Source organism: Martes martes (genome assembly GCF_963455335.1).
Source record: "Martes martes genome assembly, chromosome: 17".
Lineage (NCBI taxonomy): Eukaryota > Metazoa > Chordata > Mammalia > Carnivora > Mustelidae > Martes > Martes martes.
In genome coordinates, this window is record NC_137905.1 from 29,857,032 (window position 1) to 29,873,541 (window position 16,510).

The 16,510-nt window shown below is 35.4% G+C and overlaps 1 protein-coding gene across 1 annotated transcript in view; it reads left to right on the forward strand.

Annotated features, from left to right (window-relative positions):
• Nucleotides 1-16,510, forward strand: part of RPGRIP1L (RPGRIP1 like) — a 94,447-nt gene that overhangs the window by 18,280 nt on the left and 59,657 nt on the right. Inside the window, exons 7-10 of the mRNA XM_080828721.1 lie at nt 5,530-5,635; nt 7,868-8,014; nt 9,582-9,655; nt 15,381-15,520. Coding sequence (XP_080684847.1) covers nt 5,530-5,635; nt 7,868-8,014; nt 9,582-9,655; nt 15,381-15,520 — 467 coding nt within the window. The remainder of the gene's footprint in view (nt 1-5,529; nt 5,636-7,867; nt 8,015-9,581; nt 9,656-15,380; nt 15,521-16,510) is intronic.

Consider the following 16,510-nt stretch of genomic DNA (forward strand, 5'->3'; position numbering starts at 1 on the left):
ATTATTATTGTATCATACTCAAATACCATTTCTTCCTGTATTATTTATTATTATTATCATTATTATTATTATTATTATTACCATCATCATCATCTAAGATTTTTCTGGGATAGCAGCTTGTTGTATTTTCTTAGCACTTAATATGAAAACAGAAATTGTCACAAATTATAGTAACTAGTGTATTAGTACATACTTGAGAGTGGAAGGACAGCTAGAATTAGGAATATCTCCAAGGAGGCAGACAGCCTAGAAGAGCAGGAAGAAGTGATCTCTTTGGATGGGATTTGACTGGCAGTTCCCTCAACTAAGGACTCTTGTCAAATTCTTTACTTCACTAAGCCTTGGTTAGCTACCTTAGCTATAAAATAAGAGATTGAAATGAGTAAGTGGTTCCCTACCTTTGAAACAACATACTTTCGTCCCCAGGGACCTTGTGTTTCTGAAAGATTTTTATCTACTAAGTAAGCACTGTTTATTAATTTAATCAACCTATTGTTTTTTTCTTGTATTCATCAAAGACCTATATTATGCCAAACATTGCTTCTGATAACTGTGAAGTACCCTGTGTCATTGAACTGACTTGGTATAATTTTATCAAAAAATAAAAACAAAAAACTTTGACTTTGGCAACTTAATTGCTAGTAAACCTACATTTCCCAATGGACTTTTTGATATATTGAATGTAATTCTCAGATTCCCACTACTAGTTGGAATCCATTAAACTTGATCTTTAAAATGATCCTTTTTAGAAAATCAGCCAGGATTTCAGTTCTTCCTGTCTCCAAGTAGTCCTTGGGAGTGCTCCCTCCATTTTCATAAGAGAGTGATTGTATGCATATAGAGTGCTTGACAAAACTGTATCTCTCTATTCCTTGTGGGTGTTGAGAGTAAGAAAATATTGAGCTCTGATTCTGTTTTGACCCACCACTGCAAGCAAGGTATGATCCACAGGCAAATAAACATACAGAGATAAATTTTTTTCTTTATGCGATCTTAAGTCAGGGAGCATCATTTTCACCTATGAACTCAGGTAGCAATTTTGAGCAAAAATCATTACCTTTCAAATAAATTTGCCTCAGCTCTCTTAGTGAAACTTATTCCATTTAATTTACTAGCAACCTTCTGTAATATTCAGTAGTGTTACCTTGCTAGTGACTATTATCTGTGTACCCCTAGCCAAAGCTATGAATGACCTACATTTCTTATAACAGCACACAGAATGTCTGCCACTGTTTAAAAAAAAAATACTGTAGGGTTGTTGGTTTTTTTTTTTTTTTTGACATCTTACTTTTATTATATTTTTTCAGTGTTCCGAGATTTATTGTTTACACACTACACCCCGTGTTCCATGCAATTTGTGCCCTCCTTAACTCCCACCACCAGGCTCACCCATCCCCCCTCAGTTTGTTTCTCAAAGCCCACAGTCTCTTATCTTTCATCTCCCCCTCCAATTTATCCCAACTCACTTCTTCTTTCCTTCTCCTTATGTCCTCCATGTTATTCCTTATGTTCCACAAGTAAGTGAAACCATGCAATAGTTGCTATTCTCTGCTTGATTTATTTCACTCAGCATAATCTCCTCCAGTCCCGTCCATGCTGATACAAAATTTGGGTATTCATCCTTTCTGATGGCTGCGTAATATTCCATCGTATATATGGACTACATCTTCTTTATCCATTCATCTGTTGAAGGGCATCTCAGCTCTTTCCACAGTTTGGTGATTGTGGACATTGCTGCTATGAACACTGGGGTACATATGGCCCTTCTTTTCACTACATCTATATCTTTGGGGTAAATGCCCAGTAGTGCCATTGCAGGGTCATAGAGTAGCTCAATTTTTAATTTTTTGAAGAGCCTCCACACTGTTATCCAAAGTGGCTGCACCAACTTGCATTCCCACCAGCAGTGTAAGAGACGTCCTCTTTTGTAGAAGTGTTTTAAACCTAAGGTTGTTTTCAACCTTATCCCCCAAATTTAGTCAGCCTAAAATTATGATTCAAAGAGAGCCTCTCCATTCTGTCATAAGTATTTTACTCAACTATTTTCCAGACTCTCATAGCCTAGCTCCTGTATTCTATAGCCTTCTCTTCTAGATGGTGTTCAATACTGCATTATAACATTTTTGTCTCAAAAAGTCAAGAGGCTTGCTTTAGCATTCATAATCTCTACTGGAACAAAGAGTGAAATGGCGATGGGGGCTGGGAGGGATAGTGTGAGAGAGTTGTATGCCTGGGGAATGAAGTCTAAGAAACTTTTACTGGAGGAAAGATTTTTGCTTCTCAAGATTTCATATTAGACTATACATTACATAGCTCCACTGAAAGTTTTTCCTTCTCCAGTGTATCTGAGGTTTTAAGTTTCTGGATTTATTATGGCACCCAGTAGCAAAGCCGGAGTCAAGTGTTTTCAAGGCTTCCATTAGAAATTCCTTTTTCAGAGTTTATTGCTTGACTGTTTCCAATTATATGAGGGAAACTTGGCACATAGGTTGTTGAACTGGATTACTTTTTTCAACATAAAATCTAATTTATTTCAGTTTGTTTTTAATCTAGAGATGAGCCAACAACTCTTCAAATAGTTTTAGAAGATTTGATCATAATTCTAAATAATATGTCTATAAAAAAAAACAAGAAAAAGAAAAGAAAACCACATTTTCCAACTTAATTGTCCAAGGTTTTTTGCAAAATCCTTGTTGAAAAATTTGAGAAATTTATTTTTACAAAGCACATAATTAGCCTGCTTGATATCTGTTTGCAGATCATTTCACCATGTGTAATGCAGCATGTATGAATTGTTGCATGACTGTCAGAGTTCATCTGAATGTTTTTACCATGAATCGTTCTTTCTGTTAGAAAGTCATCATTCTGAAGACTTGATGTTCCCATCACCGTGCATGAAACAGAGCAAGAAAGCATGATGTGGTGGTCACTTAAAACACTCCTTATAAAATTAGCCCCATCTCTGTTCTTCAAAGGAAACCAACCTGAGGCCCTCCTCCTACCTTTTGCACAGAGATCTAGGACAAGCTCTAGGCACTGACTCTAGCCCCCTTCTGCCTCCATCATCCTCACATTCCTTGTCAGCTTTTTGTGACACTGCTTTCCCTCTTTTCCCTCTCAGCCAACCCTTATTTTTTTTTATCCTATTTCGTCTAGAAGAATGTTGGATCAATTGTCTGGTTTAAGACAATTTTCCATTGTACACCTTCCTAAAGGCCAGACCACATTTATCACATCGTTGATTTTGATCTTTTACATCTTAGCACTTTCAACTGGATGGCTAACCATCCTTTCCTTCCCACCATTACCCTCAAAAGTATATACCATGGGGGCACCTGGGTGGAACAGTCAGTTAAGCATCCAACTCTTGGTTTTGGCTCAGGTTGTGATCTCAGGGTTGTGAGATCGAGCCCTGCAGCGGGCTCCACTCTCAGCCTAGAGTTTGCTTCAGATTTTCTCTCCCTCTGTCCCCCTCCACTTGTATACTCTTTCTCTCTCTCTCAGATAAATAAATCTTTTGAAAAAAATCTAATCATAATAATGACTCTTACAGATAAAGCCCCTCAAACTGACACTTGAAAATAATCATTGAAGACTTACAGGTGTTGCATTAGCCCAGATTAGGTGTACTCTCAAGCAAACTGACTTTTAACTTAGGACCACATTAGTATTGTTGTTCCCTAACTACCACTGCAGTTGTATTTGTACCCACCTGGTGGGCATTATTAGCATAAAATACTAAGTCACTTTTCTTGGCAATATTTTGAAAAGTTTAATCATCAAGGAGTTTAGGAAAATATTCAAGAAAACATCCGCCAGTTAAACCACACTGAAAAGTTTTTGAAAGATGCTTACCAGCCTTCGCCTTACAAAGAAAATTCAGAATTAAAACCTGTTACTTCTATGACCCTGTGTGGCTGAGTGGATTAATGGGCCTTAATTCTTTGTTAATATCACTAAGTAATTCTTACCCAAATGTGTGTGTGTGTGTCTGTGTGTGTATCTTCTTGAAAATATTAAAATATTTAAAAACAAGAAGAATAAAATATCAGAGATGACTGCAAATGTAAGAAAAGATTTCAAATCCTTGGTAGCATTCTGTCCTTCCGTATCAATAACTGTCAATCACCATTGAGTGGTCAAGCGAACTCATTCTTGGAAAAGCAGATTAAGTTATATTTTGAACTTCTGATCATGAAAAAGTAAGTATTTTCTTTATTAGACTTATGTAAAATGTATTTTCCCTTCATACTCTAAGTATATATATATATATATATATATATATATATATATATTTTTAGTGAGTAAAGAGCATGCTATGGGGAAGAATAGTGAGTGTACTGCTGAATGTGCACTCAGAACTACTAGATAACGTGTTTTAGACACATAATTATTTTAACATTGTGTTAAGACTCTATCCTGGGTAAGATCCAGGTTCTTGGACTTGTTTATCTTCTGTGTGAGGACAACTAACTGTCCGATGCCAAAATACAATGAACTTTCAAATATCAAAGAGGAAAATTAAGTATTCCAAGTCCTCAGCTGGTTTACAGATGTGTGAGCTTTGTAGTCCATTTTCTGGTTCCAGTAGGGCATTGTGACAATTTTTCCAATATGTGTACACTAGATAAGTTTTGGAAGTAAAATTACTTACTTTAAATCCTGAAGTAAGTTTCTGAATTTAAAATTTTTATGCTTTTTTTTTTAAAGAAATGAAGTCTAAAACTGAGCTTCATAAGCGTTAAAATACTTTTGAATGTAAAACGTATGAGATTAAGGAGACTACCTCTGTTGGGAAAGTAAATGTCTCTTGAAACGAGTATTCATTTAGTTCTATGATTAACCTTTAACAAGATCTTCCTGTTAAATTCTGCATTTGCTTTAATCTCAGTAGGAAAAATACAAACTAGTATTGCAGCATATAGAGTTTCTTATATACCCTGTGGACGTCAGATGATCTCTTACAGCTAAAGGCACATCTGCAACATATTTAAATGCCAGCTTTGGGCATTATTAGTATAAAATGCTAAGTCACTTTTTTGGGAAATATTTTGAAAAGTTGAAGCTCCAGGAGGAAACTCCAGTAAATGGTAATCTTATGATACCATTTGTTTTAAGGGAGTGGTAGGAAGAGGAGTGGCTGTCTTGCATATTTTTCTCTTAGGGAAAAGTAGTATGATCGTCCTCCTTAAAGTAAGTATGGGGTGGAACGATTGCTGTGCTATGGACTGATGTCCTTTTGCACCATCTTTCAGGACGCTGTAAAAGGGTTTTATGTGCATATTATCAGTTGTTGTGGAGGTGACACAGGTCCTCAAATGTGAGTCTCCCCTCAAACTCTGAGAGTCTGAATTTAATGAAAGTTAAAGAACAATGATTGGTTGGTTTTAAATAATAAATCTATCCTAAGTGTATAATAAACTAAAAACTTAGGTAACATTTCAATGAAAAAATTGATTCCACCCCAGATTTTTTTCTTTTGCCTTGCACTTTTTTACTCTGTCTCTCTTTTCTTAAACATTGTTGAAGGTCAAACATTCGGGACAACGTAGAAATGATTAAGCTTCATAAACAACTAGTGGAAAAAAGCAATGCTCTTTCAGTAATGGAGGGAAAATTTATTCAGCTGCAAGAGGTACTGTGATCATTTTTTTTTATTATGGTGATACATAGGTACTAAGTTATCTATGTGTTACATAAGGTATACATAGATACACTTTCAAAGATAGTGTTTAGGTTGTATTTTTTAAATAGAATGGTCATAACACTAAGAAGTTATTTTTAAAGATGCCCTTTTTTCTTAAATGTGTATGATTTCACTTCGTATATTATTTGTAATTTATAACTTAATGACTAAAGAAATAACTGCTTGGACTTTTTATAAATATCTATGTCATCTCAAAGTAATAAATATATTTATCATAAATTATCTCATGCCAAGAAAATGTATTTTTAACTCCTTTTATCTGAATTCTTATGGACACATAGGACTGAAGGGTTAGATGTATTTGCATCTATCTTCAGTTATAAGCATTTATGAGATATCCAAGATAGATCAAGTTAAAAATACGAGTAATCAGGTTTTGTTCAGTGTTTCTTTGATGCAGTGTTTTGTTTTGTCGCTATCCACCATTCTCACAAAATATTTGAGTACCCATCCTGTCAACTATCAGTGTACTTATTTTAAATCTTGACCATTCAGGTTGGCAATACTTGGGACTCTTCATGCCGGCTGCCTTAGGATTGTAGCCCTACAGGACTGTGCCATCAGAAGATGCCTATTTATTGGAACTGCATAATTAACATAGGTTCTGGAATTAATGAACTCCAAAACATTCCAGATGAACAGAATTAATATTAAGCAGTAATATTAATTAATTAATTAATTAATTCATATTAAGCAGTACTTTCTTTACAGAGATAAGGAAAGTACTTTCTCTGTAAAGTACTTTTACAGAGAAAGTACTTTCTTTACAGAGATAAGTACAGAGATAAGGAAAGCAGTAAATTGATAGAAAGCATAGTCATCTGAAGCCTAAATTTACTACTGAATTAGATAAATATTTTTAAAATGTATTCTGGTTAGTGTTTTCCCTCCTGCAGGAACCTCCTTAAATGTGAAGTAATAACTGCCTTCCATAAAAATATGAGGGTTTATGAAAGAGAGAAGACCAGTTGGAGAGTGGAGACAATAGCACTGTCTGCCCACAGATAGAAGAGGGAGGGAGGTTAAGCAAACACGGAGCTGAGGACCATTTCTAACATGGGGAATTAGGGAAGGAAATAAAAAAGTGAGCTTACATTCTTTCGTCACTTTGACCATTTTGGCTTCCATTTAACAATACTGCCAGGTATTTGTTCAAAGACCAACAAGGACAAGTGTCTGCAGTGGCACAGGTTCCTCTTAGGGGGATTGATACTGGGTAAAGAAAGATTTGAGAGGTTCAGACCAACAGCTTCAATGAATGAGGTAGGAAGCCCAGGAAACGCTGGTTAAAGATAGTGTGCTATGATAAGACCAAGAAAAAGTTGGACTGAAGTTATTCAAGAGCCATGTTTCCTTTAAATGATTGGAGAACTTTAGTAGAACATAAGTGATACTAATTAGCAGATGGGCCATTGGGCGTTACATGTTATGGTTGCATGGTCTCTATGAGAAAACTTTAGTATGATCATCTTTTTACTTATTAAAAAAAAGCATGTGACATTAAGAATATAAATTGGAATTTAAAACATATTCATAAATGCCAGTTTAAAAATTAAGAAATTGGGATGCCTGGCTATTTCGGTCAGAGTGGTGAGTTCAGGCCCCACTTTGGGCCTAGAGATTACTTAAAAATAAATAAATATAAAAATCTGTTTTAAAAAATTAAGACTTCAATAACTATTTTACTGAATTGAAAATTTCAACCTAATTGTATTAAAACAACCTTCTGTTCGTCTGTTTATGTGCTGTGGTGACAAATCCTTTCAAGTTTGATTATCTATGGTCAGCATTTATTTTGACCCATGTGGCAGCATTTTTAGACAGCACGTCCAACCACTGTAACCACAGCAGAAAGAAAAAAAATTGCTGAAACTAATATACTCACTGGTCACCAATCAGTCAAAAACTAGGGGGAAATAAAATAAAGGACAAAAAGTTTGCATTATGTGATTCTGTGCTAAGATAATCCTATACTTTTTTTCCTTAATTATACACTTAAGTGTCTCCATGGACAGGTAGCACATATGCATTGTTTGTGAGTTGAAGAATAAACTGTATAATGTGAGCTTTAGGAGTAAATTCACTTATAAAATTGTGATCACTAATTTAATGCAGAATCCAAAAATTAATTTCGAAAAACTTTTCTTTTTGTTTTTTTAGAAGCAAAGAAGTCTCCGGATCAGCCATGATGCCTTGATGGCGAACGGAGATGAGCTAAATAGGCAGCTCAAGGAGCAGCGTCTAAAATGCTGCAGTCTTGAGAAACAATTACATTCCGTGACATTTTCTGAAAAAAGAGTAGAAGAGGTAAGCCTCTTAAAGTTTATTAACCATTCCTTGCATTAAAACTTCTCTGTCACTCTTTTGAAAAAGTAAAATGGACACATTCCAAATAGTACCTTTTTTTAAAGATCCTAAACTACATACATGGTGCTTTGGGCACAGCAAGATATAGTAAGTTTGTTAGGTGCATGCTAACTCAGTGCCTCCAAATACTTGCAAATGTGTTGGTAACCACTGCTTCCCTGAGAATCAGTCCCTAAGGATTATCTCTTGAGGAGGAGGAACATATAACATTTTGCAACTTACCTGTGGAACCTAACTTTCTCAGCCTTAACATCTGATTAGCCATTTGAGGTACCAAGACCACATTAGACAAATATACGTCTGTTTTTGAAGAAGATACTCTGTTCTGCAACATCAGCAGTTCCGTGAAATTATTTCCTTTTTTTCTAGGAAGTTGTTTGAAAACTCATCTTTCTGTTATTGTTGCTACTCATGTCTCCCAGCTAGCACAGTCTCTTTCTGTCATCTTTTAAACTTGTTCTTAAAGAGAATGGCAATGAAATAAGATGCCTACATTCTGTTCTGATCTTTAGAGAATCCTTACTGTGTCTCAAACTAGCATCAAAAGGGAATTATGAACATGGAAATGAATTTTAAGAGTATTGACCCACGGGGGGCGCCTGGGTGGCTCAGTCATTAAGAGTCTACCTGCGGCTCAGGTCATGATCCCAGGGTCTTGGGATCGAGTCCCACATCAGGCTCCCTGCTCTGCAGGAAGCCTGCTTCTCCTCCCACTCCCCCTGCTTGTGTTCCCTCTCTCGCTGTTTCTCTCTCTGTCAAATAAATAAATAAAATCTTTAAAAACAAAAACACTGCCTTTCTTTAAAAAAAAAAAAAAAAGAGTACTGACCCACGGGAAAAAGTTGTAACTACAAAATATACCAGTGAATAAAACTTAAACATGAATGCTAGGAATAAATACAGAAAACTATATTTTAGTCATAAAGCTATAGTGGTTATCCCAAGTTTATTTCTAAAAATATTCATTAGGATAAAACAAGGTATACAATTTTATTTATTCATTCATTTATTTAAAAGATGTGCTACTGGCTCTTTGTAAATTCCAGATAACATGAGAAATTGTGTCTTCAGAGTGAATTGTGATTGACCCAATTTGTTTGAACCATGAACCAAAAGAAAAGTTAATCCTTCCATTTTTTATGGGCCAATTGGAAATTAATACAAAATGAATAAAATGATGGAATTCATCAGAAGGGAAAATAAAAAATATTATGTTTCCCAGACTTCATAGCAAACTTTTAACACATTCTTTATTGAGTTTTGGCACATGTCACCATAAAGCAATGCATACATTTCTACTAAATTAAAACAGAAATATTAATTTCATGTTTACTTAACAACTTGGAAAAAATCAATGCTAAATTAAATACAGACAATAAAAGTTGACTAGTTAGCAGCTGCAATTTAGAAGTCAAGACTAAAACATCTTAGCTTCTTCTCATGTTATTTTACTCCTGTGTGGCTTTATTTGATATTCACCTAATGTGTCATTTTCTTTCCATTTTAGCTGCAGGATAGAATTAATGATTTAGAAAAGGAACGGGAACTTTTAAAGGAAAACTATGATAAACTTTATAACAGGTAAATCATTATATGTGTTCTCTCATTCTCTTGTTTGAGATCTTTTGTATCAAAGCAGTGGGTGTCAGAATATCTGATATTGATTAAAGAATTAGCAATGGGTGACTGCAAGGATATATATGTGTTCTTTAAAAAATAAGCTTTTTTTAGGCATTTGTAGAAAGTTCTTGAAGCTGAGCAGTTGTCTTACTAGAAAACCGTATCCCTTTGTTGCCAGTAACAACTGCTATTACCATTTATTGAATATAAACTGTAAGCAAGCAGGCACTGTGCTAAATATTCCTCTTTCATGTATTATTATAAATTTCTCACAACAACCTGGGAATGTAGGTAGTGTAAATGCTCATTTTGCAGGCAATGAAAATAAAGCAGAAATAGGTAGTTTACCTACACTCTAAAAGCTTGGAAGTGATAAAGCTTGTATTTGTACTTCTTTTGGTCTCTCTAAGCCCTGGTCTCTTCCACTGGGCTCTTCAACCTGTTAGCTGACAGTGATTCTCTTGGTGGAAAACAAAGGTGTGCACTTACACTTGTCTCTATGCCTTATAAAAAGAAGCTCAACTATCTTTATCTCAAGATAAATTTGTTTATTTATATATAAGTAATCTCTACACCCAACATGGGGCTCAAACTCATGACCCCAAGACGAAGAGTCACATGCACTTCCAACTAAGGCAGCCAGACACCCCTCAAGATGAATTTTAAAGAGCAACTTCAGTTTTGTTTTTAAATATACTTCATAGTGATGGTATTTTAAAGAATTAATCCTTTTTGATAATGTTAGAAACAAAATTCCACACCACAGCCAAGCTTAGTTAAGCGGTACAGATATCTGTGTGTGTGTCTGTGTCTGTGTATATATGTGTATTTTCAAGTCTTTTTAGTATATAATAACTGATAAAGGATAAATAAAAGTTTATATGAAAGCAGATTTAATATATATATTAGAAGATATATGTTAGAGCTGATAATCAACAGTTGCTTCTATTATCTTCTGAAACATCAGAAGGTAGCCATCTGATGATGTACAGACACGCCTCTTTTTAACTGTATGTTTTGGATGTTTTGTAAACTGAATTTACATTTTATAAATTAATCAACTCATACCTAAAGAGTGTAGAGTTAGGCTTTTATTTATTTTTACTTTGAAAAGATTCATAGATTATTGTTAGACATCATTCCAGTGGCATGGGTCATCGGTGTTGTTTACCGACTAGTGTTGATTATCTTTGCACAGTGGCTCGTTATATGAAGAGTTATTGATAACAGATTCAGACATCAGTTAAAATAATATCTGGGGCTCTCCAACAAGGAAGCCTGGCTAAAAATCTTTATGTGGGATCTACCTTGGACCCCTTCCAGATCACTTGGCCCAATTTGCTTTGTTCTGGTGTCTTTCTCATCAGCCCCATTAATTTTACCTAAAGCATTTATTATGCTTCCTGTTTTATATTTTCATTTCTATAGAACAATACAAAGTTTATATTGGTATTTATCTAAGTATCTAGTAGTTATGTTTGAAAATTCCAAATTTCAGTATATAGATCATACAACCACTGCATTGTAGGGCAGAGAAAATAATGTTATCCTCATATTTTAGAAATGAGGGAACTGAGACTCAAGAAAAATTAAGAAACATGTACAGAGTCACACAGCATTGCTGAGACACCAGTATTGGACCCAAACCCAATTCTTTTGACTCTAAATCTTGAATTTTTTTCACTGTGCTTCACTATCTCTTGGATTTTAATTTCATTGGGAAACTGATTCTGTGGAAGGAAAATGTTCATGGAATAATAGAACTACCATACATTCAGAAATTGTTATTGGTTTATATTTATCTTCAACATCTTATAATTTCAAATAATTTAACGTGGTCTTAATACGAGAAAATAACTGCCATTGGCCATTACTTACACATTTTCTACTTCCCAATTTGAGGATTTACTGAACATACCTTCTGGGAATAAGAAACATTAAACTTAGCTGGGAATAATGCATAAATGGAATTTTGAGGGAGACATGTTTTTCTCATGTTTACTTTATCACTATGAAACTTTATCTCTCCATATTAGAAGATGATCTGAGAGTGTGAATCTGACTTTGAAGGTTTTTTTTTAATGTTTTATGCTTGAGCTACAGTTTTTTTCCTGTCACATTAAAAACAGACTTCATTATGCTGCTTACACTTGAATTTTGTGTGAGATGTATGGAAGTAAATGTATGTAATGAGTGTCAAAACATTTTGTGTCCAAAAAAATATTAATGTCACTTAAGCACGAAACCCAGCAAGCACGCATGATAGCAAATAGAATTATAAAATTCTCTAATACAAATTTTTAATATATAATTTGTTTTCAGAAGCAGAGTTGGAGAAACTTCTACAAAAATCATCGTTGTCCTTACGATTCTTTACAGCTTTTGTGTTTCATGGCACTGTTATTCATCATTGCCAACAACTAGTGCTCATCAAAAACTAAATAAATTTTACTCCCTGTTTGGTTAGTCATAGTGATAGCGTGTTTTTTCAAGGAGAGCATTTGTTTGTTATTCAAAATTGGCTAGTTTTCAGGGGAAAAATATGATTTGCAGATTACATTCTCATCTTCCTTTTCCAAATGAAATTTTGAATGTGTTTATTACTCGACATATGACATATTAGAGGATCATCTGGTTAGATAAAACCCTCATGTTAGAATTTGGTATGTGCTTGTTTTAATATGCAAGAACATTTTTGATACAATGCCATGAAATAAGTATGACTTTAAGAAATATTCCATTTAAAGATTCAGAATAAATTTTTCACAGTTAAATCTGTGTGGTCAGAGAGAAACTTTATACTACAGTATTGTAAAGCCATGTCCCATTTTTTAAGTTATTATAGTTTTAGGGTGGTATAACTGATGAATCTAATAGTCCTTCCTCTATAGTATGTATGAATAACCCGGAAAACAGCAAAATGTAGGTTAACCACCCCTTTGGAACCTCCCTCCCCTGCCTATGACCACCATGCCATTCAGATTTAGTTGATTTGAGATAGGATCCAGAGAATCTGTTACAGGTGATTTTAAAAGGTATTGATTCCCTGGGAGACACTAATCTAATACCTACTTTAAAAAAAGAATCAGTCTAGTTTTTGAAGATGGTATTAACTACTTCAAGAATTGGTTTTTACTAGGTAATTAGTAGTCATCCATTATCCAGAATTTAATGGAACACTGCTCACCACCCATAGACTCTCTGGGCTCCATTTCTATAAAGTGAACACCCATCCCCTACAATCTTCTAGGAATCATGAGAGCTCATGCAATCAAATAGGAGCACTTTGGTGCTTCCCAGAAATCAAACTGAGTACATTTGGAGCATCATTTTCCTTCAGTAAGTGAGATGTCCCTATGTAAATACGTATTTAATTTCTGTTAGGTCCTAACTAAAGTACCTATGGGTCTCTTTGTGGATGACTTAGACCTTATTCTTCCCTCTGTCTCCCATTAGGGTGCCCTTAAACACTGGAATACATGGAATTTCTTCTGTAAGAAATAAGACCTTAGGGTGGGGACGAATTCTTCAGCTCTTATTTCTGTCTGATCATGTTGTTCAGTGGTGCATATGCTCACCCATGACTGCCAGTGGACATGCCAGCGACCACAGGCACCAATGGGCATTCGAGTGTAGATCGACATTTTCTCACTTCTGCAACAGAATGTAGCAATGAAATGTGCACACAGACCAACTGTGATCCCTCCTCAGTTGTCACTGTAGGCAATATACAAAAACATTTTCATGAATAAAAGGTTCTCAAAGACTGTTCTCATATGCAGATTTAATCATGTACACAGCCTTTACAAAGAAAATGGAGCCAGATGTGGTTCACCATTTATAGTTACACAGATGGCTCCAAGCATAGAGGAATAGAGTAAATTCAAAAGGAATTTCTCATGAAAACTCCAGTGGAATGTAATCCTAAATTTAGAGGGAAGATAGCAGTGGACTAAATTCAGATTGACTTATGCTGATTTACACTAGTATTTTGTGGGTTTGGAAAAACCAGGCTGCTAAATTGTTCTTAATTTAAACACATACAGCTTCTGATGTTTCTGCCAGATTAACTGTTGGTGATCTTTTTGCTGGTACTAATGCTATTGGAACACTACTGTTTCTAATTTTTGGCGTCTGATATAATGTATAATTGTGCCTATTTCATCATGCTAATTTTTTTTTCCGGGGAGTACATGTTTTTAATAATAGAAGACACACACACACACACACACACATTTTGGTTTACATAATCTGACCAGAACAAAAAGTATATTTGTTCTTTATTTTAAAAAGTGAAAATGTAAAGGAATATTCTTTAATATTTAAAGTACATACTTTCATGTAAGTCTAGGTAATTGTACCTCTGATAAGATTGACTTGAAATACTGGTATATAGGTCCATGCATTTCTTAAGATTCCATTTGTGAAATGAGGACATTGATAGAAGAAACAGATGTCATATTTAGAGAAACTTCTAGAATTCCATTTATTTTAAGTTCATATTATTTTAAATGCAATAAAAACATTCAAAACGTAAAATCGACACACAATTCTTTTCCTTTGAAAGCTATGCCTCCTAGAAAAGTATCTCTTTTGGAATAAAACCTCAAGACTAGCTGGGAGCAACATTAAGGGTGATTTTCAATAACAAGTTTTTCTTCCATTTACTGCATCATCAGTACAAAACAAGATTTTATAAAGTTTTTGTTTCATTTGCTGTGTTTAAAATAAGGAGAAGGGTCAAAGCTGCTGATAATTATTCAGTCATATCAGGCCTCACAGATAATAGTTTTCTGCTGAAATAAAGATCAAGATCACTTTTTCCAAAACCTGGCTATCACCTGGGGAAGCTTTGTAAAACTGAATTCCTGGGCCCCAGGACCTTCATTTTTAAATCTCCCTGATTTCAGTGCAGCTGGCCTACTCCAAGTGTTTAGTTCATCAGCATTCAGCAGCCACTAGTGTAAGTGAATGCTGGGATTTCATCAGTAGACTGGAACGTGAGTTTAAACGGCTACACTTTTACTGGGGAATAACATTTCTGTCTTCGTCCTTCTTACCAGGGTGTTCTCACTGGGTTTTCACACCAGCTGTGTTACAAGTAAAACTTTGTTCTTAGCCTGTTATTGCTGTTGGTGTTTTAGGACAAAAACTACAGTCACCGCTTCTTCACAGCAGAATTACTGTCTTGTCATTCACTGTGCTATTCATTTCATGGCCAGAATTTTGTGAATGTGTTATTAGCACACTCAGTAAAAGTTTCAGATTCTAGAAGTGGAGATCAGGTGGCGAGCCCCTTTTCCCTGTATTAAGAGGGTTTGTATGTGGGAGAGAAGAGTTTTATCCAAAGCCGCTGGCTGAGGTTTGGAATTGCGGATTCCTCTGGAGTATGTACAGTATCTGAATTCCTTTACTAGTCCCACAAAAGCTGCACACTGCCAACTTTTCTGACTATAGAGCTCTAAATTAAGGCCAGTTCCTTTGCTCATCCCACAAACCCTTTCATGTTTCCTAACCGCAGCCTGAGAAAGGCGCCTTGGTTTCAACAGCAGCAGACCAGCATATGTTTACTTAATTCCTAAGACATGATGACAGTGGTCTCTGTGCCACTAAAAGCTTTTCTCTCTCGTATTTTCGGTCGAAGCCGATTTCCAGGCTCTCCTTGCTTGTCACGTGTGTTTTGCAGTGCCTTCAGTGCTGCCCACGAAGAGCAATGGAAGTTAAAGGAACAGCAGCTGAAAGTTCAGATCGCTCAACTCGAGACTGCCTTAAAATCTGACCTAACAGACAAAACTGAAATCCTTGACAGATTCAAAACCGAAAGAGGTACATACAAAACGACTACTGACTTATTCATTTCAGACATCTGTCTTATTCCTTGTTATTCACTGACTCAGTCAGCACTGATGAGGCGCCTACTGTTTTGCCAGGCGCCTTGCTCCATATGGGGAACACAGCTCATTAACAGCCATCCACTTGCATGAGCTTACCGGTCGCTCCAGATTTCCATTTACTCAGCCTAGCGTATGTGCCAAAGGACTTGTTTCTTCATCAGAGATACTTTTATTCAGATTACCTTTCATTTTGTTGTCCTCGTTGTTGCTTTCCTAAATGTCAGTCAAACCTTTCTGTATACAGCAGTCAACAAGCATTTATTGAGCCTCCAGAATGTGCTAGACACTGTTCAAAGTTCTGGGGGATACAGCAATGACTGAAACAAAGGCCTTGCCCTCATGCGACATAAATTCAATAGGGAGAAACTGACAGTAATTAAATAAATATGCAACGTGTCAGGTGGCGACAAGTGCAGTGGGAATAAAAACAAAGCAGCGTAAGATGACAGAGGAGCAGAAGTAGTTGCTGGTTTTGATAGGCCGAACAGGGAAGATCTCTGCAATAATGAGAACATCTAAATCTACTCTGTGACAGTGAACTTAACTACCAGGAAGACTTGTCAAGATGTCCCTGCTAAAATAATAATCATTAATAAGTTTCATATACAAGTCACAGATCTCACCCTTCTCATCTCATGGAAATAAAATAATTATAATTAAAGTAGATGTCTGATTTGCTAGATTATACACACAAGTGCACAACAGGGGAATTGAAATTTTTGTTTCAAACATTGTATCTGTTGCTTATCCACTACACAAACCAAGGGATGTGATAATAAGATTGCTTCTTTTGAACATTTGCAATTCTGTTGCACAAGAGCATTTCAAAGTTTAATGCAGGCTCAGTTTAAAAATCACATATTTAGTAAGTATTCTATATATTGATTTAGATCACAATGCCCTATTAACGATAAGAGAGATT